The following is a 27,556-nucleotide window of genomic DNA, read 5'->3' on the forward strand; positions in this document are numbered from 1 at the left end:
GGTTGGAGGCGAAAATAGATTAAAAAAATAACTGCAGGTTAACTATGAATATACCACGAGAAGCACAACGTTTTAAGCCAATTAAACTAAAACTAAAAATTAGATAAAAATCGCCCATTTGTTCAATTTCTATATCCCTGTACTTAATCACAATTTTATCAGATTTTTCAAAGGAAACAATTTCCCTTGGATTTAAGATTTCTTTCTTGTTTTTATTTTTTTACAATATTTATCCCTGCTGTTACAAAAAGGTCATCGGGTACAAAGATCAAAAAAAGGATTTAGGATTTTGTACATATTCAGAAATATTATGTAGTGATAATCAGCTGCAGTAACTGTTCTCCAATCATTCCTAAGTCCCTTTAAAAAACTATTTATTAATAAATAATAAAAAAAACATAATAATTTTTGTTTAATTCTGCCGTCACCCTGTAATTCAACAGTGGCAATCTGGTTGTAGTTTAAATGGTAGGTCCGGCTCTCAGGCATATCTCAAATTTGGCGAACTTAAAACTTTGCAACGCCTTAATAGAAATTAATTTTTTCTATTTAGAATATTTACATTCCATATTAAAATGCACTAAAAATTATTAAAATATTTCATTTTGTACAGCAAAAACGTTAATTTGATTTTAAAAATTAGCGATGGTATCGGAGACAACTTCGCAGGAAACTAAATAAAATTCGTGTTACACCTCTGATGACTTTAGAGTTTAAGTTTTTAGTAGCGAATTTACTCTATGTTTAACCCTAAACGGTCGGTACCCTTCCGGACGGATGGACAGACGGACGAACGGGCAGTCGGACGGACGGACGGACAGACGGACGGACGGACGCACAGACAGACAGACGGACGGACAGACGGACGGGCAGACAGACGGACAATTCGAATTATAGAGTAGACGGACAGAGGGACGGAAGGACAGACGGACAGACAGAAGGACGGACAGACAGACAGACAGGTGGACGGACAGACGGACGGACGGACGGAAAGACGGACGGAAGAACAGACGGACGGACAGGTGGGCGGACAGACGGGCGGACAGACGGGCGGAGAGACGGATGGACAGACGGACAGATAGACGGACGGACAGACGAACAGACGATCAGACGGACAAACGGACAGACGGACGGACAGACGGACGAACAGACGGACAAACAGACGGACGGGCAGACGGACGGATGGACATTTCGAATTATAGAGTAGCTTCGCTACTAAAAACCATAAGGGGGGAGGTGGCATTTAAGTCTCTCCCCCCCCCCCCAAATGTTAAGGGGTTATTGAATTATTTTATGAAATGGGGATATGGTTTCATCAAATAAATTTATTAATGATAATAAAACAAGGATGAGAACATCCATAAGTAGCGAAGCACAAAAAAATCGTAGAGGGGAATGTGTACAAGTAGATTTAAGGTGTATTTTTAAAATGAAGAATAGATTTTTCGGAGAAAATAAACACGAAACCTTGTTTTATTTTGTACAATGACGACATAAAAGATGCTCATAACATTGGGAAAAATTATTTTGATTCTGATATTCAAACAAAAGTTTGAAAATTGGACACCAAAGAAATGGGGAAACATATAAAACATATAAAAATAGCCAAAAACCTGCTAAAAGGCAGTCTTACTGCTATGTTTGTTTCCTAAAACAACAGAATATTTAATTTTGATATCTAGAACTGAAAAAGTTTTGAAAATCGGACAATAAACACCAAAGATATGGAGAAAAATGTGAAAAATATAAAAATAGCCTAAAACCTACAAAAAGGCAGTCAGACCGTCATGGTTGTTATCTTTAATTGACGGGAAATTTAATTTTGATATCTGTAATTGAAAAAATTTTGAAAATCGGACCATAAACACCAAAGATATGGAGAAAAAATAGAAAAATTTAAAAATAGCCTAAAACCTGCTAAAAAGGAGTCCGACTGGCATCCATGTTTATACTTGATTATACTCCATATTAAAAAGATTGTTGACAAGAAATTTCATCCTTCTATCTTAAACAGGAGCCGAGAAAATCGTTTCCCCTATTCTTTCTCAGATAGACGGACAGACATTTCAAATTATAGAGTAGCTTCGCTACTTACTAATTAGGGGGGCAGCAGTTCTGACACTTTTGCGTAAACAGGGAGCATAGGCTTTATCTTAGGAGTGAGAGGATGGGTTATTAAAAAAAAAGTTTAGTTTTGGGGTGTATTTTCCTTATATTTAAATTTTTTTGATAGGTCTCCAGGTTCAGGTGCTGCAGGCTGGAAGGTCACTTCTGGACAGGTGTAAATGAAAAAAAAAATAGTTTGAAGAGTTAGAGATCAACTTATTAAACCAAATATTCATCTTTTGGGATTTTATGAGCATATATGAAGAAAAAAAAAACAGCCTCCAGGTTCAGGTCCTGCAGGCCTCCAGGTGAATTCTGGACAGGTAAAAACTAAAAAATTTTTAATTTTGAAGTTAGAACAAAACTCATTAAACAATAGTTGCTACTTTATGGATGGTATGAACTAATTTGATGAAAAATTTGAAATCAGGCTCCAGGTTCAGGTAGTGCAGGCCTCCAGGTAAATTCTGGACAGGTAAAAACTGAAAAATTTGAGTTTTAAAGTTAGAGCATAAGTTTTTTAACAAAAGTTGCTACTTTATGGATAGTATTAACTCATGTGAAGAAAAATTTGAAATCGGGCTTCAGGTTCAGGTACTGCAGGCCTCCAGGTGGATCCTGGACAGGTAAAAACTTAAAATTTTTACTTTTGAAGTTAGAACAAAACAAACTTAACAAAAGTTGCTACTTTATGGACAGTATTTACTTGTTTTTACTTTTAAAGTTAGAGCATAACTTCTTAAACAAAAGTTACTTTATGGATAATAGGTATTAACTCATTTGAAGAAAAATTTGAAATCAATTACAAATTTTTCTTTAAATTATTTAATACTATACATAAAGTAGTAACTTTTGTTAAATAAGTTTTGTTTAAACTTCAAAGGTATTATTTTTAGTTTTTAGCTGTCCAGAATCCACCTGGGGGCCTGCAAGAACCTGGAGCCCGATTTAAAATTCTTCTTCTAATGAGTTAATAATATCCATAAAGTAGCAACTTTTGTTAAATAAGTTATGCTCTAACTTCAAAAGTAAAATTTTTCAGTTTTTACCTGTCCAGAATTCACATGGAGGCCTGCAGCACCTGAACCTAGAGCCCGATTTCAAATTTATCTTCAAATTGGTTAATCCTTATACTAAAGTAACAGGGTGTTTGTCTGTTTGTCTGTACCTAAGGATCTCGCTAACCACTGAACTGATCCGGTTCTTCTTAAAAGGGTATATTCTCATAGGTCCCGGGAAGGTTTTTAACTATTTTGGGGGAGGGTACCACCACCCTCCCAAGAGAAATCACAAAAAATCGAATTTTTTTTTACGTTTCTTAATTTTAGAAAGAGAGTTAAATGCAAATATAAATGTCAAAAGCAACATAGACATATTTTAAAAATAAAAAAAAACATTTAAAGTGCCATTAGAGGCCTCTAGGGGCGTAGCCGCTAGTACTATCCATAAAGTAGCAACTTTTGTTAAATAAGTTATTCTCTAACTTTAAAACTGAAAATTTTTTGTTTTACCTGTCCAGGATCCACCTGGAGGCCTGCAGTACCTAAACCTGGAGCCAGATTTCAAACACAAATTTTTTTTTCATTTATACCTGTCCAGAAGTGACCTTCCAGCCTGCAGCACCTGAACCTGGAGACCTATCAAAAAAATAGATACAAGGAAAATACACCCTAAAACTAAACTTTTTTTATTGAATAATCTATCCTCACATTCCAAAGACAAAGCCTATGCTCCCTGTTTACGCAAAAGTGTCAGAACTGCTGCCCCCCTTAACAAAATTCACCTAGAATTGCCCTCTGGCACATATCTTATAACATAACTCCTCATTTTAACAACAACAAACATGGAAGCCAACATCCATATAAGCAAAGCTCTTAAATGGTAGGACAAACGAACATTAACACTTGTAGAGTGTCAGAACTTAATGAGCAGAATTTTAAACATAAGTCAATATAAAGTTGTTACACTTTCTAAATTATACCTAATTTTTATAGGAATCAACATGTAAAGTTTGAAATTGATAGGACAATTCTAACCTGTTTAAATTAACCGGAATAGCTAACTGTCCCAGAATAAAATAAACTCACATACAGACGGACAGACCATAATTATAGAAAGGCATTGCTTTTAAAAAACTAATATGTATTTACTCACTGACAGTAAAAAACTGATTCGTTTTCCAATATTTTTTACAAATGCAGAAAAAAAGTTACAATGACAAGCTGACAGACATCTAAATTATAGATAAAATTCGCCAACAATTTCAAGATCCATATTTCAACTCCATTTATCCCTGCAAACATAATTTACATTGATGCGAATACATTCAAACACATGCGACGCATGTGAATTAATTGATACTTTATCTAAAGTCGCTTGTAATAAAAGATTTAAATATATCTATGTATATAAAATACATTAATATAAAGATTTTTATTTTTGTTTAAATTTTAATTATTGGTGGTGTTTAAACCACTTTTTTGAACAACGCCCCCATAAAACGTTTCCATGTATAAATTGAAGAAAAGTACATTAAGCTATTAAGTACATCGATAAAGTATTTTTTTTCTTCATAGTATTTAAATTAATTTTTGAAACAAACTTAGAAAAAAAGCTTTTGAGATTTTAATAATCATTAATTAATTCTTTTAAAAAAAAATTAATTTAAATATCTGAAAATTTGCCGTTAGTTCTTAGTTGGTATAAAACAAAATAATTTAGAGTAGCGGGGCTACTCTATTACTATTAATATTACAGAAATTTTACATGAGAATTAAAGTAAATATCATAAGATTAGCACCAGTTTTGTTAGCTCAGGCATTCGGAACCTTGTTTTTACTAATTATCCACGGAAAGATGTCTATAATACGATGTGGTAAATTACTCAACAAAATTTATTTAGGATCTACAATTTTGATATACAAGATACAAAATATATTTGTTTTATTTAATGAAAAAAATATATTTCTTTTATTTCATGAAAAAAATATTTTCTACTTTTCATCCCTTTTGTCCTTGTTAACACAGTATAAACTTTGTACAGCAGAGAAAGAGTGGGCAATGACAATAGTCCCCAAAGTTATTAGGTTGAGTGTTCACACTTTTCAACCACAAATTTTAATCTACAGAAGGGGTTATTCTTAGTATCATCTTAGGGCCGGGGATGTATATTAATTTATCGGCCATTGTAGTATCCCTTTAGATCCACTACTGTATACCCCTTCTAATATAATTTGCTTTTGTGTATTGATGAAACAATATGCTGATGTGATAATATGCGGAAATGACCGCACACCGTTTAATTGGTACTTTCCCCCCCAACTTACTTGTTTCACTACGCCTCCCACAGTACAAAACTGTATAAAAAGTCGTCAGAAATTAAGAACTAAAAATCATGAGATATTTGATCATGCAGGTAATGCGTGGACCTACCAGATTCCCCACAACCGGCAATCTGCATCTTATTACACTGCCATAAAGTTCTTCTATTTATTAGTCCAAAAAACTTTTTAGTTGCAGGAGAGGGGGGAGATAAATATTATATTGGTTGTCAAACCAATGAGTTTTATCTAAATTAGGGATATTTTTGTTAATCATAAGTGGCGGCAAAATCAATTGATGCACCTGACTTTATGTAGAGAATAAATCAAATGTGTACTGTGCAAAAATATAACATTTAAATTTATAATCTCAGTATTGGTCATCAAATCTGACCCATCAATCCACAGGTACAATACACCAGAGCATTCAAAAATAAAGATATGAGACATTCAAATCTTTAATATGTAATATCTTACCAAAAAACTTTAACTCATTTCAGAAATTTCAGCTTCATAGTAACTTGTACTTTAAAGGTGGGTAATAATATATTGTATTTCCAAAAACTTTGTGGGTAGCACCCAAAAATTTGTTTGTTTTTTTTTGGGGGGGGGGGAGGTAAACACTTCTTTAGCCCCCCCCCCCCACTTCCTGGAATTCTTTATTAAATTACAAGTTAATATTTTTACACGTTTTAGATTAAAAAATAAATGCTTTTTATAATCCATTTTATTCCTGAAAATTTGAGCTAGCCGGACAGAACTGGCGATAACAAGTTTTTTGTTAAAGTACACTATCAAATTGTTATTAGTTTAGAAGAGACTTTGGTTGTAATAGATTTAGTTTCTTTACAATTCAATATATCGTTATAGTTTTACAATTGTCAGTAGTTGTACTCATTAATTCTTTACATCGTCAAGTTTTCCGTTTACCTTTAAGTTATGGGTGAAATGTTATTTTCCCTGTTGCTTCTTCAGATTTCCTTGTTCTGTCGGCTATGTTATATAGTTAGGGAGTTGAATCTATTTTTATAGAAGCAGAAACAATATCTATGGTTTTGACCCTCTAAAAAATGTAATCTACCATTCCACTTTACCCTCTCTTGGTTATCATCAACGCCGATACAATTTTTTAAATGTACCATTTCACTAACAATAGAGGCGAAACATATCAGCGTATTCATAAACATTGATTTCCTTATTTAAATCAACATAATAGTAATGGTATATTCTTGTTATTTTTATTTTACATAAAAAAAATTTATTATAAATAGTATTTTTTACATTCCTATATACGATTAACATTATTTAAAAATAGTATGTATGATTTCAATTATGTCTATGTTAAAAGTGTAAACCACCATTCCAGTTTCGCCTCTCTTGAAAGTGGAATGGTATATTTCATAAATCGTATCGGCATTGATGATATCATTACCAAGAGAAGCAAAATTTGAATGGTAGATTACAAAAATCCTATCGGCGTTGATCTCATCACCAAGGGAGGGGAAAGGGGAATGGTAGATTACGTTTTTTAGAGGGTCAAAACCGTAATCATAGATTACATTTCTGCTTCTATAAAAATGGATTCAACTCCCTAATTGTTATAAAGGACATTTTCATTTGATATTTTTTTGCGAATTTAGAAAAAATTTTTATTTGTTTTAATTTGTTGAATCATATTTTTAACACTAAAAATACACTTTCTTGTCAGCCATACACGCCCCTAAAGCTCACACCACCTATACTCGAATATATTTGGTTTTAAGGGGTGTCGCTGCTTTTTCGTGCACCCCTTTGACAAAATCCTAGCACGTCACTGGTTATTTTAACTTCTTTAATACAACAAATTAAAAAATTTGCTTTTGAAATAGGTTTCTTTTCCCATAACTTGTATTTTAAAAGCGAAGCCTTTATATCATTAGGGTCGGTATGTGTGAACGTTCGTTCGTAACGTTTAGCTCTTTCAAACTTTGTAGGATGATTCCTATACTAGTTAGGTACGATTTAGAAATTGTAGCAATTCTATAATCGTCACCAGAAAGTCCGTACGTCTATTTCAAACCTGCTGTTTTTTATTTAACATTTTTTAAAAGTGAAGCTTTTCTATATTTAGGGTTGGTCCGTCCGTATGTCCGTCCATACGTCCATCACGGATAGCTTTTTTCGTTAATTTAGGCATGTTCTAATTGTCCTATCGATTTTAAATTTTGCATGGTGATTCCTGTAATAGTTAGGTACGAGTTAGAAAGCGTAGCAACTCTGTAATCATTACCAGAATGTCTGTACGTCCTTTTAAAACATGTTGATTTTTTTACATTTTTAACAACAAATTTGTATGTGACCTAATTATCCGATTGGTCTGATTTTTGGTATAGTGATTCCTGGGACAACAAAGTACAATATTATAAGCGAAGCAACTCTATAATCAAGTCCTAAAAATGAATCTCTAACAAAAAAATTTTTGCGCGCTTCGCGCGCATTTTTAATACTGAATTTTTGATAAAATTTAAATTACCCCCCCCAAAAATTTTACCCCGGGGGTAAATTATGGGGGGGGTAAACAAATTTTACCCCTGCCAACAGATTTCAGGGGGGGTAATTACCCCCCCCCCCCAAGCAAATTTTACCCCCGGGGTAAAAATTTTTGGGGGGGTAAAAAAAATTTGCGGCGCGCTTCGCGCGCCATTTTACCCCCCCCCCCCAAAACCGAATTACCCCCCCCTTAAAAAAAGTTTACCTCCCCAAAATAAAAGCTTGGACGCCCCTGATGTCCATAAACATTATCCTGTATTAAACAGTTTTTCAACAAATTTGCTTACTATTTTGCTTTGACTCTTATACATTCGCATTCTGAATTTAAGTTTGTCCTTTAACAGTATCCTGTATTCAAGCAGTTTTGCATTAAATTTACACAGCTTTCTATCTTGTATACATGAAATGAAATTAAAAAAAAAGAGGGGGAGCAGATCTGAACCCCCCCGTCCCTCCCCTGATCTGTGAAGGTTAAAGAAATACTTTTTAAAAATGTCTTTATTTCAGAATGGTAAGGTCAATATTGTCTCTCTTTTCATTGCTTTTAGCAGGAAATGCCCAGGTATTGTTGTTAAACCACAGATTACATACACAAATACAGTTTTTAGTTTTCTAGTACCAGCGGTTACCAGCTAAAACGGGCTAAAAACGGTTGGGAGCGGCTTAGAGTATGATGTGTAGATAAGGCTTGTAGTGGATTTGCCCTGAAAATGGCATAAAAATTACTAAACTGTTGAGCCGCCATCGGTTAGCAGTTACTTTTCCAACTTTTTGTTTAATTTAGAGAAAATAGACCTACCAAGGAGTACTCATGACAAGCTATTATGAATTAAACCAAAAATATGTTTTAAAAAGTTGATTCTTACGTAATTAATGATTAATTTGCCCTGAAAATAGGCAAAAAACGGCCTAACAGCTGAGCCGCCAGCCGTTACTTTTCCAACTTTTTGTTCGATTTCGGGAAAATAGACCTACCAAGGATTACTCCTGAAAAATTCTAGATCGAAATTCGAATTCTAAGTGCCATTTCATCATTGATTATAAGATGGTTGCATTAAAAACCTCTCCCTTATTTTCAGTAAATCTGTGTTTAGGTGCCTACCCACCCTGTTGAAATCACTATCTTCAATTTTCATGGACCACATGTAAGTGAATAGTTATTTATTGCATCGTATTATAAACAGCTTTCAACGGATATAAAAATGTACAATTAAAAGATTAATATAGTTTTGTTAGCCCCCAAATGGCTAATATTATATTCGTAGAAAACTGGATACAAAACGACATATTTGATTTTTAAGTATGGCTTATAACCGGTTCTAATCCAGCTGATATCAATATGTTGAAGCCATACTAGAATAGTTATTTCTTGCATAGTATTATAAACTGCTTTCCGCGGATATAGAATGTACAATCCTAAGATTAAAACCAGTTTTTTAGCCCCTAGGTGTATAGTATATAGTTTCTAGAAAGCTAATTTTATATTAAGGAATTCAACTATTCATAGCTGACTTATTAAAGGATTTGTAATGTGCTTTACACTAAACTAGAAATTAAATTTTTACACGATATAATTTACCTCAGAAAAGCTTTATCTTAAGAAATGAGACTATTTACAGCTGACTCTTTATGTGAACAAAATGAAAAAATTATGCCCTTTCTTATGCATATGTACTCACAGTACAATACTAGATCCTGTTGAAAACGTAACGAACGTACTTTTGTATTGCTATTTGTAATCTTTAACCAAGAAGGACAAGTCACATTTTATCATGTCTAGAATTGAAACCTTAAGTAAATACAGAACTCTTGTAAGAAAAAATCTGCAATAAAAAATGACAATAGAATAAAGTAAAAAAAATTAAAATATAATTTTTTTAACTTAAATTCATAAAGGGATTTTTATCATTTTATAACTTTTATAACTATTGCAATAGATATTTGTTATTATTAATGCGCATATAAAACTTGAGAAACAACAATATGAAGGCAGTACTTCATGTGATGTGCTTGATCTGAGTTGAAAGAATCTGACATTATGTCTCCTGAGTAATCTCCTTACTATACTTTTAAAGCAAAGCTTTTATGCACTTAGGGTTTAGTTCATCTCCACAACAGTCGTTAAATAACGGATGATAAGTTAATTTTTTTTACGTAAAACTTAAGATTGCTGAATTAGTTGGGTACACAGTTCATCAAGTTACCAAAACGCTCTTCTAAACAATTTAAACATGTTTTTTTTAGATATGAAATAGTTTTAATTGTCGAATCCAGGAAAGATTAGACATCTTGTAATTCGTCACTTTGTGAAAAGATATTCACCTGGGCTAAAATAGGCTCTCCAGTGTGGCTTTGAAACAGATTAATATCAGTTAGATTAGAACCTGTTCTCAGCCAGACTAAAATAAAGTATAGCATAGTGTTAGACAATTTTCAACAAAAGTAAAATAAATCATGAAATTAATACCCCGTGGCAAACGAAACTGATTTTAATCTTGTAATGTCTTTTAGTTTAATATCCGCGGAAAGTTGCTGTTCCTTGCTCCTCGACTAACATGATTATATTGCCCTCTATTTTAAATTTATTTTTCCTAGTTTACCTCTCTGTCACAATATGGGAACAACAACAACAACTTCTGTTTTGACAATTTAAATTTTTCAGGGACAGATTTACCAAGAACTTCTGAATCCAGGTACTTTTTTGAACTGGCTGATGTGAAATTTTTGATTTGTCGTTTATATTTATAAGTCTTTATAAGTGTTTGTAATGTTTCTACAGTATGTTTTTTTATGAGAACTTTTAAAGCAATTTTACCCCACTTTTAGTTATCAGAATTTAATAATAATTAATGGCTTAATAGAACAATAACAAATATTTCAGTTTTTCTTTAAAAAGTACAGTAATATCTAAAATTCAAAACTTGGTTGTCAACATCTAAAAATGGTTTGTTTATTTTTCGAGACCCTATTTTCTTGTGCTCAATTTTTCTACCCTTTGCAAGAATGGCTGTACATCGCTTCCAAGTTGAGATAGAGCTAATTGATACAGATACTAAAGGGGACATATACTAGGACATTCTAAAAATTGAAGGCATTATCTCAACCAGGAAGGGAGTAGTGGCCGCCAAAGATGAGAACCGAAAAAATTTCATTGAAGTTCTTCATACATATTTTTGTCACTATACTGCACATAGAATCAGTTCTAACCGTTCCTTAGCAAGATATTTCGCCAAAGTCACCTTCAAGCTCGTGCAATATATATATACAGAGTCCTATGCTACCTCGAAACCCATTCGCCATGAATTAACACCTAATTTGGCGATAAACGTTGGAAAATCGGCCTTTCAAGCAAAAGGTAGCACGCAAGTTTGCCATCGATATTGTAGCAGAGTATAAAGTGAAGTCGCACAATAGTAGCATAAATTAAGAGAGTGAGAGAGGATAAAAATAGAAGAAGTGAGAAAAAAGAGCTGACTTCTTAAAGAACCGAATAGAGAGCAGCATTATGCTACTCTGCTATGATATCAATGGCAAACTCTCATACTACCTTTTTGCTTGAATGGATGATTTTCCAACGTTTATCGCCATAAAATTAGGTGGTAATTAATAAGCTACCATTTGAGATATCAAACAACGTAGCATGCTACCTTTTTTTAAAAGTTTCGCTGGGTCAAAGGTATTTTGGGTGTTAGGAGACTAAGCTACTTAGCTACTAGTTCATTTTAGAACAAAAAACGAGAGTCAAAATTTTGACCAAAAATCTCAAATTTATTTTCAGTAGTCTACTTTGGAGGGCCAGTACTCCCTACCTGGATGAGATATAACCTTCAAACCTTAATATGTCAGATTACATATGCCCAATAATAACTGTAATGGATATTAGCTCTAAATCTCAACTTTGAAGCGTTTTAAGCCATTCTAGCAACAACCTCGATAATGGCCAATTTTTGCAAATTTCTTGCTGTTCTGGAAAAAACTCAGGTTGGAGTGCCAAAACGTTTGTGTTTTTCACAACATAATTAAAAAAATTGTTTTTTTTTCTTCGCTGATTTTAAACCTGTCTTGAAAATATCAAGACTTGAAAATCTTCTTTTTTTGATATATGCAATTTAAAAAGACAATTTTCAAGTCTTGATATTTTAAAAACTACGTAGTAGAAAATTAAACTTCTTTCAAATATATGCCATATAAATGTAGATTAACCAATAAACCAGGATAAAATATGCCACAGTGCAAATGAAGGTGCTTTGACTTTTGTGTCAGAACCTAAATTGGGACATAGTGCATTTCATTACCCTAGGTTAGGTAAATTCATTTCACTTTTCAATAAAATCTAAAATGCAGCGGTTTTTGAGAAAATTAAATTTGAAAATTTCAAGTTCAATTTTCACCCACTAGGAGTTACCGCATAATCATGACAAGAAAAGCAAAGATTACTTATTTAAAATTTTGAACAACTTTGCTTTTATAAAGTTCTTCATAAAACATCTCCTAAAGTGAGTTAATTAATATCCATTTTTATCAATTGCTTTGCTAAGGTCACGGAAATTCAGCCTTAAATAAATCATATATAGAGAGGTTTTATGACTGACTTTATAAAAGCAAAGTTGTTCAAAATTTTAAATAAATAACCTTTGCTTTTCTTGTCATGATTATGCGGTAACTCCTAGTGGGTGAAAATTGAAAATTTTCTAGATATACAATGTTTCATTAAGTGTTTACCTATTAACCATTACTTCTTCTTTACAAGTTCCATAAATAAAGAATAAACCCTCCTTGTTTTATTTTCTAGAACTTGCGTATTTTGGTTCTCCAACTTCTGCCCAGGTGCTCAGCAACTTGATACCTCAATTTGTTCAAACTTTACCGGCTTTGCCTGCTGTAAGTGTATTATGCATGGACTACCACAAAAACAAGGATGACAACCTCTAAAAGTAGCAAAGCAAATAGAAGAAAAATCTTTGCATAACACAATTAGATTTAATAAAGTGATTTGTAGAGTGGTTATAATTTGTCAGAAAATTTCTCGCTAAAAAATCGTCCTTCTAAAGTAGAGTAAGAAAAAAATTTTCCTTATACAAATTTTATAGTACCTAAACAATTACATATACAGACGGACCACGCAGATTCCTATTAGCAAGGATGATTTTTTAAAATCTGCCGTTTATATACAATAGCAGGTGAGTAAAGCAAACTGACTGACCAACTAAGGGAGAGGTAGGTTTCGGGTAAAATCCGTAAAGGTTATGTGTTAAGTTAAAAACAGTAGTAGAACGATAAAAATTTATGTTTACTTTTTTTAAAATTTTGTCTATAGTTCTTTTCAATAAGAAATACACATATTTAGTGAATATCATCGTTCTACTACTATTTTAAGCCTTTTCGGATTTTACCTGAAACCTACCTCTCCCTTTATATACTGAATTTTCATAGGCATGGGAACTTATTATATAATATTTTTGCCGTCTATCTTAAATAGCAGCTGATATGTTTGAAAGGTAGAGGCGTGTAGAAAGAGTGTTTTTAATTAATATTAATTGATTTTATTTTATTAAGGTATCTACAAACGAAGTACGTGGTCCAATCAGCCTACCTGTAGAACAGGATGCACAACCTGACCATATAATAGTACACGCAGAAGACGAATTGGACACTCCACATTGGAGTTATTCAGGACCTACTGGTAATTATGGCAACAATAATGGATGACACAAGAATTCAGGGTATTCAGAGATATCCGAAAATACCGCACTTTTCTGTATTAAATCTTGTCGTATTAAACAGTCGGATCCCATGCCGCAATTTTATTGGTCGAGTGGGGGGGGGGGGTGCCTGCGGCGGATCATTATGAAATTTTAATACGTACCTCCAAGATCAAACCTGAAACCTGAAATTGACTTAACACCTGTATTTCAAATGAGGATGTACTATTAGAGGAGATTTTAATATTTTTAAAGATTAAATGCTTTGTTTATGTCAAATATATTTTTGCTCATAGACATGCTTAAAAAGTCCTGCAGTTTGGGCTCTTTATCTTTCACATACAGAAAATGAGATAGAAAAAATAGTTTTTTACCGTTAAGTGTTAAAAACGATAATGTATTTATCATTTTATTAAATACAAATTTGTTATACAGAAAATCATACATTTTCGTTTAATAAATTCAAAATTATGTAACTCATTTTTCTGAACACAATAAAATTTTTTTTTTACCTTTTTAGTAGCAAAGCTACTCTATATTCACTTTGTATGTCCGTCATTCCGTCCTTCAGTTTGTCAGTCTGTAACTCTATGGGGGAAATGGGATTTACTCAGCTCCTATAAAAGATAGAAAGCAAAATTTTCGACAACATTCCCATCATTAAAGAGCACCATTAATTATAAAACATTCAGGACTGTAAGACTGCTTATTAGCAGGTTTTTTTTTGGCTATTTTTATATTTTCCACATTTTCCCCATATCTTTGGTGTCTATGGTCCGATTTTTGATTTTTTTTTAGGTAAAGATATCAAACTTAAATTTCCCGTCATTTGAAGACAGCAATGACTGTAAACTGCCTTTTTGCAGGTTTTTGGCTATTTTTATATTTTTCTGTTTTTCAAATATCTTTGGTGTTTTTGGTCTGATTTTCAATATTTTTTCAATATTAAAATTAGATTTCCTAGCGCTTTAACAAAAGAAACCATAACGGTCAGACTGCCTTTTTGCAGGTTTTTGGCTATTTTTATACGTTTTACATATTTCCCCATATCTTTGGTATTTTTGGTCCGATTTTCAAACTTTTTTGCGATGACCATATAATATTTTTTCCATGGTTATGCGCATTATGCGTAATTTACTTTAACCGTCATTATCAAACAAAATAAAACAAGGTTTCGTTGTTATTTTTTCCAATAAATCTATTCTTTATTTTATTAAAGGACGCCTGCAAGAAATAACACGCTTTAACTGCTAAAAGACTGACACAAGAAGACCCAATACCCCAAATTATAAGCCTTCATCTTCAATAACAAAAAAGTTCTAGGCATTTCAAAATAGCATTTTATGTACAATGGAATTTTTGAAAGATTTCCAATGCTCATAAAAGAAAAAACAATATTAAATTACGTTGCCTAGACATAAAATTATAACCTTATCTTTGTCAGAAACTTAGATTGTCTGTAACTGATTACATTTTTACAATAAAAACTTCACATTTCATAGTCAAAATCTATGAAAAAAATTCGATTTAAATTGCATTTTTAAACGAAAATCATAGCGGAAACAAAGGGGTAAACTAATACAAGCTTAGCTGTGATTGGTTGTTAAGCTGATTCAGCCTTCTGATTTGCTACAGTACATTCGGTACAACGCAAGTAAAACTTAATTTTTTTTAATGATTTTGACTATAAAAATGGGTATTTTTATTGTAAAAATATAATTAGTTACTTGAAACCTAAATTTATGACAAAAATAAGCTTATAATTTTGTTTCTAGGCTTCGTAGTTTAATTTTAAAGTTTTCAACATGAGCATTGCAATTCTTTCAAAATTTCCATTGTTCATAAAATGTCATTTTAAAATGCCTAGAACTTTTTTGTTATAGAAGCTGAAGGCTTCAAATTTGGGGTATTTGGTCTACTTGTGGCAGTCTTTCAGCAGTTAAAGCGTGGTATTTCTTGCAGGCTTCCTTTAAATACACTATAAATCTATTTGTACGTATTTACATCCACGATTTTTTTGTGCCTTGCTAGGTACTTATGGATGTTGTCATCCTTGTTGGTCTATGAAGGAGAGAGAAATTTCAAGTTTTGCAATGTGATTGCACATTGCCAGAGTATACATTCCAGTGTGTTAAATATAACCACAATACGATTTATAATTATGTCCCAATCTAATAAAGTTAACTGAGTCGAACAAATATTAAATACTGTTTTTGGATTTTGCAGTGGCTGTGATCGAGCAAATTAATTCCATTTTGATTACTAAAAATTTGGATATTTTGTGTTTAGACTTGCAACTAAAAGAAAGTGGGGAAAGAACAGGAGATAAGATTAATGTGGGTTGTGGGGAAATTTTCACTGAAAATTGGTTTTCAGAATCCTTTTCGCTGGGGTTTTATATTAATTTTAATGTTGTTTCTTTACATCCATTTCTACGAAGCAATTTGTAAGATAATTCTATGTATAAAGTAGAAGGATATGTATTGGAAAATTTTCAGGACCTGATTACTGGCCCAAGATATATCCTGAGTGTGGAGGGAAATCACAGTCACCCATCAACATTCAACCTTACATGACCTATCAAAGGTTGGTGGTTAAAAGCTAAACTTTTGGAAAATATCTTTTTACTTACTATGTGTAAGGTTTTTAATTGATAGTATAGGCATGCAGGGTCAGGAGTTAGAGGCTTTTGTAGGGGCCTAAATGAAGAAAAACTCCAATTTTTTATTTATTAGGTTAGGTAAGAAATAGGGTTGGGCCGGATATCCGGTGAGGCCGGATATCCGGCCATTTTCAATATCCGGCCGGATACCGGATATTGAAACTATCCGGCCGTATATCCGGCTCTATAATTTTTAGTAGCGAAGCTACTCTATAATTCACTTTGTCCGTCCGTCAGTCCGTCCGTCAGTCCGTCAGTCCGTCCGTCAGTCCGTAACGCTATGGGGGAAATGGGATTTACTCAGCCCCTATAAAAGATAGAAAGCTGAAATTTTTTGACAATATTCCCATCATTAAGGAGCACAATTAACTATAAAACATCAATGGCGGTCGGACGGCTTTTTAGCAGGTTTTAGGCTATTTTTTTATTTTCCACATTTTTCCTCATATCTTTGGTGTTTATGGTCCGATTTTCAAAATTTTTTCAGTTATAGACATCAAAATTAAATTTTCCGTTGTTTAGAGACCCAACAATGACGGCCAGACTGCCTTTTTGCAGGTTTTTGGCTATTTTTATATTTTTTACATTTTCCCCCGTATCTTTGGTGTTTATGGTCCGATTTTCAAACTTTTTTCAGTTAAAGATATCAAAATTAAATTTCCCATCGTTTGAAGAAAACAACAATGACGGTCAGACTGCCTTTTTGCAGGTTTATAGCTATTTTCATATTTTTTACATTTTCCCCCATATCTTTGGTGTTTATGGACCGATTTTCAAAATTTTTTCAGTTAAAGATATAAAAATTAAATTTCTGGTCAATTGAAGAAATCAACAATGACGGTCAGACTGCCTTTTTGCAGGTTTTTGGCTATTTTTTACATTTTCCCCCATATCTTTGGTGTTTATTAATCGATTTTCAAATTTTTTTCAGTTAAAGATATCAAAATTAAATTATCCGTCGTTTGAAAAAAACAACAATGACCGTCAGTCCCATTCACGAAATTTTGTGCTTCGCTACTTATGGATGTTGTCATCCTTGTTTATACTTTAAACCAAAAATCTCTGCTTTTTAAAATCTTAAATGGCTATAATTTTCTTATTATTGAAGCTAGAAGAACATTTTTTCTGAATAAGTTTAACTTTATGTAAATTTATATAAGATTTCTGAAGAAATTTTTTTTTTACTATTTTAATATCTGGTAATTTGGCCGGTTATCCGGCCGGATATCCGGTAATTTGGCCGGATAACCGGTTATTTGCCGGATATCCGGCCGGTTACCGGATATCCGGCATTTGAAATCAGCCGGATATCCGGTATCCGGCCAAAAAAGTATCCGGCCCAACCCTAGTAAGAAAACCATTTTAGGCCTTTTTTGGTCTATTTTGGACTAATTCGATGTGGAAACTTGCTTTTATTTTTGTTCTTAAGTTTTTTCCTTTAATACTCTGTCTATTCATAAGGACATTATTTAAGATGATTCAGCAAACTCAAAAAACCCATATTGATATATAATAACACAAACTTTAGAAAAACTGCACTTAACCCCTGTGAGCACCCCCCTAGCCCGCTGGGGTCAGTCCCTGACTTGCTAAATCATCTTAAATAATGTCCTTGTGAATAAGACACAGTGTATTCAAGAAAAAAAACCTAAGATAAAACAATTTAAGGTAAGTTTCTAAAACAAAATGGACTAAAAGACGCATAAAAACTCCATTTTCGCAGGGTTTTCCTAACCTAACTAAAAAATAAGATTTTTTTGCCATTTAGATGTAGTACCTATATGACTAGGCTTCTGTACAAAGTTTCAAGAATCTAGCTCTAAGTTTGACCATTTTGCTCACTGTTTAAGTTAAGCTCCCCCCCCCCTTTTTTTAAAGTTAAAGATTAAGGGAGGGAAGTGGGGGTTAAGTACTATAAGATAATAGGCAAAAATTATTTTTTTTTCTAATGTTCTTGGAATTCAAGATGTCTTTTCCTGTTATTTAATTCAGTAGAACCATTTTTATTCATAAAGTAAAATGTTTTGCAGGCCAACTAATCCTATTATGGCTGAGAACTACAACCGTCTGTATCCTGCCTTCATTGTAAAGGGAAAGAAGAACGTTGATATTAGCTTTGAGGGTAAAGTATTTAAGTTTTAAATTATTATTAGTAGCAAAGCTACTCAATAATTCAAATATCCTTCTGTCTGTCAGACACGAAGTCGAGGAAGCTTAATTTTTTTGGCTCCTATTCAAACTTCTGAAAAAATGCAACCATCTTGTAATCTATGTATAAATGGCACTTAGAATTCGATTTTGGATCTGAAATTTTGCATGAGTAATCCTTGGTAGGTCTATTTTCCCTAAATCGAACAAATAGTTGGAAAAGTAATGGCTAACGGCTGGCGGCCAGCCAATTATTCATTTTTTGGCTATTTTGAAGGCAAATCCATCATTAAACTTATCTCTACCTAATACTCTTTCCCACTCTAAAACGTTTTCAAACTGTTCTAGCTGGTAGTTGCTGGTACTAGAAATCTATAAAAAAAAATTGTATCATTTCACATGATTTAAAGCTAAAATATGTTTCAAAAAATTGAATCCTACATAATTTATGACAGATTTGCCTATAGCCAAAAAATGGCTAAACAGCTGAGCCGTTAGCTGTTAATTTTTCAACTTTTTGTTCGATTTAGGGAAATAAGACCTACCAAGGATTACTCATGCAAAATTTCAGATCAGCCATTTAACTGTTTTTGGTCTTTAGTTAAGGCAAAGTTATTAATAATAATACAAATAAACTTTTTAAAAATTTCTAGTACCAGCTGCTTAACAGCTAGAACAGACTAAAAACGGCTGGTAGAAGCTATAAAATGCCAAGAGTATTAATTTAATACCAAATAATGTACAAATATCACTTTAAAAGTTAATTCCTACATAGTTACTGATGGATTTGGCTTAAATAGCCAAAATCGGCTAAATGGCTGAGCTGTCTTTACTTTTCCAACTTTTTTTGCAATTTAGAAAAAGTAGACCTTAAAAGGATTACTCATTCCAAATTTCATCCTGAAATTCGGATTTTAAGTACCATTTGCGCATTTATTACAAGATTGTTGCATTAACCCCCCCCCCCCCCTTGTCTTTATAATCCGATTTTTAAGGGAGGGACCTTTCTCCCATAAACTTCTATGGATAATTTGCATTGCTTAGCTAATCCATCCAATTATTTTAGGCCCAAAACAAATGCCCTGGATAGCTGGTGGATATATTCCCTATGGAGAAAGGTACTTAAATTATTTTATTTTAGAGTTATTTACATAATCTCTGTGTTTACTTATTTTCAGAAATTTCTTTCCATTGCTTTGAAACAGATTAAAATACGATGGATTAGAATTGGTTCTCATCCATACTGAAAAATTATAGCATCTTATTTTATATCCAGTCTTCTACAAATATAAAATATATGCCGGTTATAATATGAGTGATAAACAACTAGACTAACAACTTTGCTATGGAAAAATATAAGGGGGGGGGGGGGATTAATGCAACTATTTCACAATCAATGCGAAAATGGCACTTAGAATCCGAATTTTGTTAAGAAACTTGGCATTAGTAATCCTTGGTAGGTCTATTTTCCCTAAATTTAATAAAAAGTTGGGAAAGTAATGGCTAACAGCTTCCTGCTCAGCCGTTTAGCTGTATTTGGGCTTTTGTTAGGGCAAAATTATTGATAAGAATGCAAATAAACTTTTAAAAATTTCCATTACCAGCTGCTTAACAGCTAGAACCGACTAAAAATGGCTGGTAGAATCTAAAAAATGCCGAGTGTATAATTTTAATACCAAATAATGTACAAATAACATTCAAAAAGTTGAACACTTCGTAATTAATGGTGGATTTGCCCTGGAAATAGCCAAAAACTGGCCTAAATGGTTGAGCCGCCAACCGTTACTATTAGATTTTTTTTCGATTTAGGGAAACTAGACCTACCAAGGATAACTCATTCCAAATTTCATCCTGAAATTCGGATTTTTAGTGCTATTTGCGCATTGATTATGAGATGGTTGCATTACCCCCCCCCCCTTATTAGTAGCGAAGCTACTCTATAATTCACTTTGTCCGTCCGTCAGTCAGTCAGTCCGTCAGTCAGTCCGTCAGTCCGTCAGTCCGTAACGCTATGGGGGAAATGGGATTTACTCAGCTCCTATAAAAGATAGAATGCTAAAATTTTTTGACAACATTCCCATTATTAAGGAGCACAATTGACTATAAAACATCATTTGCGGTCAGACCGATTTTTAGCAGGTTTTAGGCTATTTTTATATTTTTCACATTTTTCTCCATATCTTCAGTGTTTATGGTCCGATTTTCAAAATTTTTTCAGTTAAAGATATCAAAATTAAATTTCCCGTCTTTTAAAGAAGACAACCATGACGGCCAGACTGCCTTTTTAGCAGGTTTTAGGCTATTTTTATATTTTTCACATTTTTCTCCATGTCTTCAGTGTTTATAGTCCGATTTTCAAAATGTTTTCAGTTATTGATATCAAAATGAAATTTCCCGTCTTTTAAAGAAAACAACTATGACAACCAGACTGCCTTTTAGCAGGTTTTAGGCTATTTTTACATCTTTCACATCTTTCTCCATATTTTCAGTGTATATGGTCCGATTTTCCTAATTTTTTAGGTTAAGGATATAAAAATTATTTTTTTTTCGTTTTAAGAAAACAACCATGGCGGCCAGACTGCCTTTTATCAGGTTTTTGGCTATTTTTATATGTTTTACATATTTCCCAAGATCTTTGTTATTTTGATCCAATTTTCAAACTTTTATGGGATATCAGTATCAAAATAATTTTTCCCATTGTTATGAGCATCTTTAATATAATTTACTTTGACCATCGTCATCATACAAAATAAAACAAGGTTTCATATTTATTTTATCCAATAAATCTATTCTTGATTTTAGTAAAAACCTTTTAAATCTACCTGTACGTATTCCCATCTACGATTTTTTGTGCTTCGCTACTTATGGATGTTGTCATCCTTGTTTCAATGCTTTCTGTATAATGTATGATGGTTCATTTTAAGTTATCAATTTGCTGGACTTCATATGCATTGGGGAAGCAAGAACAACGTTGGTTCTGAACACAGGTTTGTGAAAGGATAGAAAGTATTTGGATTAGTCTACATTTTTTTTTACATTACAAAAAGACAGACTGATTAATATTATCAAAATAGGTTATGGAGTGTTTACTCATTTTTTGTAAAATATTCTCACAAAAACCTGCAGTCTATCTTAAATAGTAGCAGTTTTTCCAAGTATCAAACAGACTAACAAACTTTTCTATTTGAAACTACTTTTTTACCTGTTCCACAAATTTTAATTACTTATTATTTTTTCTTGTCATTTGGCTGCAAGGACCTAAAAAGGCCTCAAATTGTTTGTGTGTCTGTCCAACTAAACGAAATTGTGTATTGGACGATTTTGTCGGGTTTTGAAGTTGTGGCTTAAAATTACCTTAAATTATTTCCAGTGATTTTATGCAGTAAGGAGGGGAGGGGGTTTAATGCAACCATCTTTTAATCAATGATTAAATGGCACTTGGAATTCAAATTTCGATCTGAAATTCTTCATAATTAATCCTTGGTAGGCCTATTTTCCCTAAATCTAACAAAGTTGGAAAAGTAACTGATAACGGCTGGTGGCTCAGCCGTTTTGCCATTTTTTTTTATTCCTACTTAAGTAAGGATGAATTTGCCTTTAAATAGTCAAAAATGGCTAAACGGCTGAGCCGCCAGCCGTTACTTTTCCAACTTTTTGTTCGATTTAGGGATAATAGACCTACCAAGGATTATTCATGCAAAATTTCAGATTCGAAATTCGAACTCTAAGTCCTATTTAATTATTGCTTACAAGATTGTGGCATCTAAAAACCCCTCCTATGATGTTCTTAATTAATATCAATTCCGAAATATTTTTGCTTGTCTATATTTTATGAATCTATGCACTTTATTTTCTTTCAGATTTTCATTTTGACTAAAAAAATAAAAATAATCTAGAAGGTTTGTATGTCTAAACTAGGGGACTGTACTCTCTTTATGCCTTTTCGAATAAAAAAGGTATCTAGTGCAATGTTCGGTTCTTCCACCAACTCAAAGAAAATTCATTTCACTCGTCATTTCTATTGCCTTACGGTACCGACTTAATGTTCTAAAGAGGATAAGACAATGGCCGATAAATTAATCTTTTGTTTTTTTACTTGAGTTTCCCAATTTCTAGTAGTGAAGCTTTTACTTTGTCTGTTCGTCAGCCTGTCCGTAACGCTATTGGGTAAATGTCTTTCATTTCTGCTTTTTAAAATAGACCGCTGAAATTTTTAGTGAGATTTATATTTTTTATATTCACCTACTATAAACAATATTTGTTCGATTTTCCCTTTTTTGTAGTGAAGCTTTTTCTTAATATATTAGTCCGTCCGTAATGCTATTTGCCTAGGAAATGTGTTTCTCGTTTATTTCAAATTTGTCTGTCTGTCATGCTTAAAAGACAAAAACGGTTCCAGGACAAACTTAGGAGTCCCAAACGTCGGAGTGGACAAACTATCGTTTTTTAGGGTTGAAGGATTTGAATTCCCTGGTGAGGCTCATTTTGTTCACTTCAATAGAAAGGTAAGAATAAATTTTTTGATGCTTAATTTTCTTTCTAACTTTTGTTTTTTAAACGGAGGGGTGATAATTGTGATAGCTTATCCTACTCTTATTTGAGAAATTTCTACATTAACAAGGATGACAACATACATAAAAGCGGAGCTCCTAAATGTTAAACGAACTTGAGCAGAATACCAATGCTAAACAAAATTTTAAGTAAATTTTTGAAAAACTTCTTATATACAGGATACTGTTGATATACTTACATTTTTAGATCTTTAGTTTAGAGATTTATCCCTTATAACAGTGTACCTTGTGGAATTAGAAATCTGTATTCCAAAAATCAGATAATTATAATATATATGTAGAAATTTATTGTCAAAAAAGTAAAAATATCCGCATGGACTTTCTTGTCCTTATACTAAAGTAACAGGATGTTTGTGTGTCTGTCTGTGTGTTTGTTTGTACCAAAGGATCTTGCTAACCGCTAAACCGATCGGGTTCTCCTTAACAGGGTAGCTTCTCATAGGTCCCGAGAAGGTTTATAACTATTTTCTTGGGGGGTGGGACACCCCCACCCCCCAAAAAAAATTAAAATTTTTTTAACTAAAATTAAAAATTAGGGGCGAGGCACCCCCCCCCCAAAAAAAAAAAAAATTCGCCCCCCCCTTAAATTTTTTTCACTTTTTACTTTAAAATCTAAAATAAGAAATTGGGTTATCAAATTTGACTCTCCCCTTCTCAAGTGCCCCTAGAGGCCTCTAGGGGCGTAGCCGCTAGTAACTATTAAAGTGTTGCTACGCTTTCTAAATCGTACTTAATTGTTATTAGAATCTTCATCCAAAATTTGAAATCGATAAAACAATTCTAACCTGCTTAAATTAACTGATTAGGCTATTATCTTAAATTAACTGAATAGGCAATTATCGTTAATTTACGCATTTAAGAATTGCCTATTTATTTTAAACTATATAATATAATTCCTTTGAATTATAGGTATTACTACTAGGTATAGGTAAGATACTAGTAGCAACTATAATGGTTACCATAAGTCTGTAAGTTTAATTAAAACGTGCTGATTTCAACTTTTTGTTAAAAAATTTTATGACCTAATTGTCCTTTTCATCTGATTTTTGGAACCTTAATTACTGAAATAATAAGGTACAATTTTTTTAATTGCGGCATCTCTTTAACAAAGTCTTTAAACAGTTTCCTGTATTTATGCAATTTTATATTCAATATTGTATAAGCTTCTAAATTAATATTAGGTTTTGACACTCTGTAATGATTATTTATCACATCGTATTTTAACACTGCTCTTAGTGAATGGAAAAATTGATAATAAGAATATTTTTTTTTGAAAATTTCTCTACTTAAAAATAACTTGAAATTTTTAGTATGGAAATCTTACAAACGCGGTTGACAAGCCTGACGGTCTCCTGGTCTTAGGATTTTTCCTTCAGGTATATTCTTATTTTCCAAAATTAAATATAACAAGTCTATGTCAATCAGTGTATGAAAGAAATTCACTTCTCATTACTATATTTATTAACTAGCGGCTACGCCCCTAGAGCCTTCTAGTGGCACTTTAAATGTTTTTTTTTATATTTAAATATGTATGTTGCGTTTGACGTTTGTTTCGTTGAACTCTCTTTGTTAACTGGAGAAAAGTAATTTAAATAAGTAATAAGAATTTTCATTATTAAAATACGTCGCCTAGAAAGAAAATTGTAAGCCTATTTTTGGCAGAAACTTAGAATGCCAGTAACTGATAACATTTTTATAATAAAAACAATCTTCTTGATAGTCAAAATCATTTTTAAAAATTCAGTTTAATTTGCGTTGTATTGAGAGTACTGTAGCGTGAGAATGCCAGCCTCTAGGATTTCCAGCCAATCGGAAGCCTGAGTCTACGCTAAGCCCGCTGAACAAACAATCACAGCTTAGCATCTGTATTACTTACATTAGTTTCATTTTTTCCCGCTATGATTTTACGCTTTCAAACGCGATTTAAACAGAATTTTTTTAAGACATTTTGACTATAAAAAGGGGTGTTTTAATTGTAAAAATGTTATCAGTTACTGGCCGTCTAAGTTTCTGACAAAGATAAGCTTTTAATTTTGCTTCTAGACAACGTAATTTAATAATAAAATTTTTTCAAAATCTTTCAAAATTTTCATTGTACTAAAAGAATCATTTTGAAATGTCTGTAACTTTTTTGTTATTGAAGCTGGAGGCTTCAAATTTTGGGTATTGGGTCTACTCATGGCAGGCTTAAGCAGTTAAAGTGGGGTATTTCTTGCAGGGTTCCTTTAAGGAGAACCCGATCGGGTCAGCGGTTAGCGAGATCCTTCGTTACAAACACACAGACCTCCTGTTTCTTTAGTATAAGGATAATATTAAAGTTCTTTTTCATATTTTAGTATTAAATGTTTATCCCTCAATTTATAGAAAGTTTCATAAGATGCTTTATTAAAATAATTGCCTAGCTTCTTATAAAATTGTTCACAATATTTTAAGAATCAATATGTTATTGTCTTTGAGCAGCTTAAATTTCTACACATCATTAATATAACTTTAGTTGGCTGAAAAATCTGGACCTGGAATATCTGTTATTGCTGATGGTATCAGAAGTTTAAATGAATCAGGTATTACCAATGATCATTTATAGCCTTAATTTCTGAAGCCTCATTTTATTGTCGTTTGTCAATAAAATTTATGTAATGTATTTCTCTTTTTTGGTCAAAGGTAATCTATAATTATATTAATTGCAAAATTAGGATATCTAACCTATTTTTTAAAAGTTCAATATGATTTCTTAGTTTTCTGTTGTCCCTAAATGTAAAAAAAAATCCTGTACCCTTAATATTAAAACCTGCATAACTGTTTCAGGAAACAATGAAGTTGATATAGGGAAACTGTCTATTGATGCTATTTTGGGACATATTCCATTGGTCGAATATTTCTTCTATCAGGTTTAGCATTGTATCAATTGTTTGCATCGCATATTCTCCATAATTTGGTGAAGTGTCAGTCAGACAAGAAGTATAATTCTTGGTAAATGACTGATGAAAAATTGCTCTAAAATTATTGTGATATCTGAAGTAATAATCGTTATTTCTTGCATCGTATTAAACAGCTTTCTGCGGATATAAAATATACATTTATAGAATTAAAACAAGTTATTATAGCCCCGAGATGCCAAAGGCACGGGCAAAAAACTGGCTAATCTTATGATTGTACATTTGATTTTTATATTGGATATAATACGATGCTAGACAGAGTTTTTTCGTATGGATGAGAACCGGTCCTAATCCACCGGATATTAATCTGTTTCGAATGAATAAGAGAAAAATCATAACATATGCTTGAATTTGTCGCTTTCCTTTTAATTAGACCATTTCTTGACTTGCGTACTTTTTTCAAAATGTATTTCTTAACTAATATTATTTAAATATTTTAGGGATCCCTGACAACACCCCCCTGCTCTGAGAATGTTCTCTGGCATGTCTTCTCTACCCCTATTCAAATATCCCAGAGAGACCTGGATGCTTTTAGGAACCTGAAAAATGAAGATGGAAAATCTTACAGGTTTACTTTTGGAATTAATATTTTATTTATATTTTAAGTATAGATGCACTTTTGGTTTATATTCGTTTCATAAAAAATAGACAATCTTAAATCATTTAATTAATTTAAACATTTTTTTCTCAAAGTTTTGATTTGCCACTCGTGATATTTTTGTTAATATTTTAATTATATCACAATTATATAAAATAAAGTTTAGTAAAAATTTAAGGGAAAATTTAAAAATAAAATGTGTTTCAAATGATTCAAAGTTTATAATATGGGAAAAAATGCAAAAATGGAAATTTCTAAACGTGTAACTAACTCGCCACTAAATAATTCATACAGTTTAAATACTGTACACATAAAAAATATACTTTTAAAATTTTTCAGTGATAACAACCGTCCTGTCCTTCCCTTGAATGGTAGAGAGGTAATATTTTTTAAGTATAGCCCCGAATACATTTAATTTTCTGTGGATTCAACAGCTTATTTGCTATACTGAAAAATCCTTATTGTAGACCAATTTTCACGAAAAAATAAAAAAAAAACTTTAGGATTTCTCTGTCCTTTTGTCCAGGTCAAAGCATCATTAGACCAAATTTTAAACTTAGTAATCATGAAAAATGTCTCTTACAGGATGAAATAATAATAATTACTATATTGACTTTGCACACTTCCCTATTTCATTTTTGGGGCTAATTGTAAACTTGAGAAAAAGATAAGTAAATGTTTTAGAGACCTAAATGATAATATTTTATTAATTTTCAGGTTTTGAGAAATGTGCTAAGGAGATATTGAAGAACTATTTCACAATCATTTAGCAAATATTGTGATAGTTACATCCTTTTATCTTATTTTATTTATGTTTGTTTTTATAGATATTTATTTTATTTATAATAAAAGTTATGTATTGAATTGCGCTTTTTCACTTATTTGTACAACCAAAATATTTAAATGTAATCTTTTTATATCTGTTATGATAACCTGTGTTCTATAATACAAGCAGGATTTTTTCGATTAGTAACTTAAGATTGA

The 27,556-nt window shown here is 32.2% G+C and overlaps 1 protein-coding gene across 1 annotated transcript; it reads left to right on the forward strand.

The window, feature by feature from the left end:
• The first annotated feature begins 8,400 nt into the window (after positions 1-8,400).
• On the forward strand, positions 8,401-27,436 carry LOC145319172 (carbonic anhydrase 1-like). The gene is made up of 16 exons (XM_080161084.1): positions 8,401-8,517; positions 9,050-9,100; positions 10,618-10,648; positions 12,748-12,836; positions 13,512-13,638; positions 16,156-16,243; positions 18,350-18,441; positions 19,534-19,585; positions 21,392-21,454; positions 22,918-22,972; positions 24,349-24,414; positions 25,533-25,599; positions 25,844-25,926; positions 26,415-26,542; positions 26,912-26,951; positions 27,290-27,436. Exons 1-16 carry the CDS (start codon positions 8,464-8,466, stop codon positions 27,317-27,319), a joined length of 1,116 nt encoding a protein of 371 aa, XP_080017210.1. The 5' UTR covers positions 8,401-8,463; the 3' UTR covers positions 27,320-27,436.
• Positions 27,437-27,556: the final 120 nt, after the last annotated feature.

The sequence above is a fragment of the Acartia tonsa genome, chromosome 5 (assembly GCF_053477335.1).
Source record: "Acartia tonsa isolate MP-2025a chromosome 5, ASM5347733v1, whole genome shotgun sequence".
Lineage (NCBI taxonomy): Eukaryota > Metazoa > Arthropoda > Copepoda > Calanoida > Acartiidae > Acartia > Acartia tonsa.

Excerpts from the sequence above, each read along its gene's own strand:
- LOC145319172 (XM_080161084.1), top strand. The coding sequence starts at position 8,464 with ATGGTAAGGTCAATATTGTCTCTCTTTTCATTGCTTTTAGCAGGAAAT. Across the intron at positions 12,837-13,511 it reads CTTTACCGGCTTTGCCTGCT|GTATCTACAAACGAAGTACG; the intron begins GTAAGTGTATTA and ends TATTTTATTAAG. Across the intron at positions 21,455-22,917 it reads AACGTTGGTTCTGAACACAG|GGTTGAAGGATTTGAATTCC; the intron begins GTTTGTGAAAGG and ends ATCGTTTTTTAG.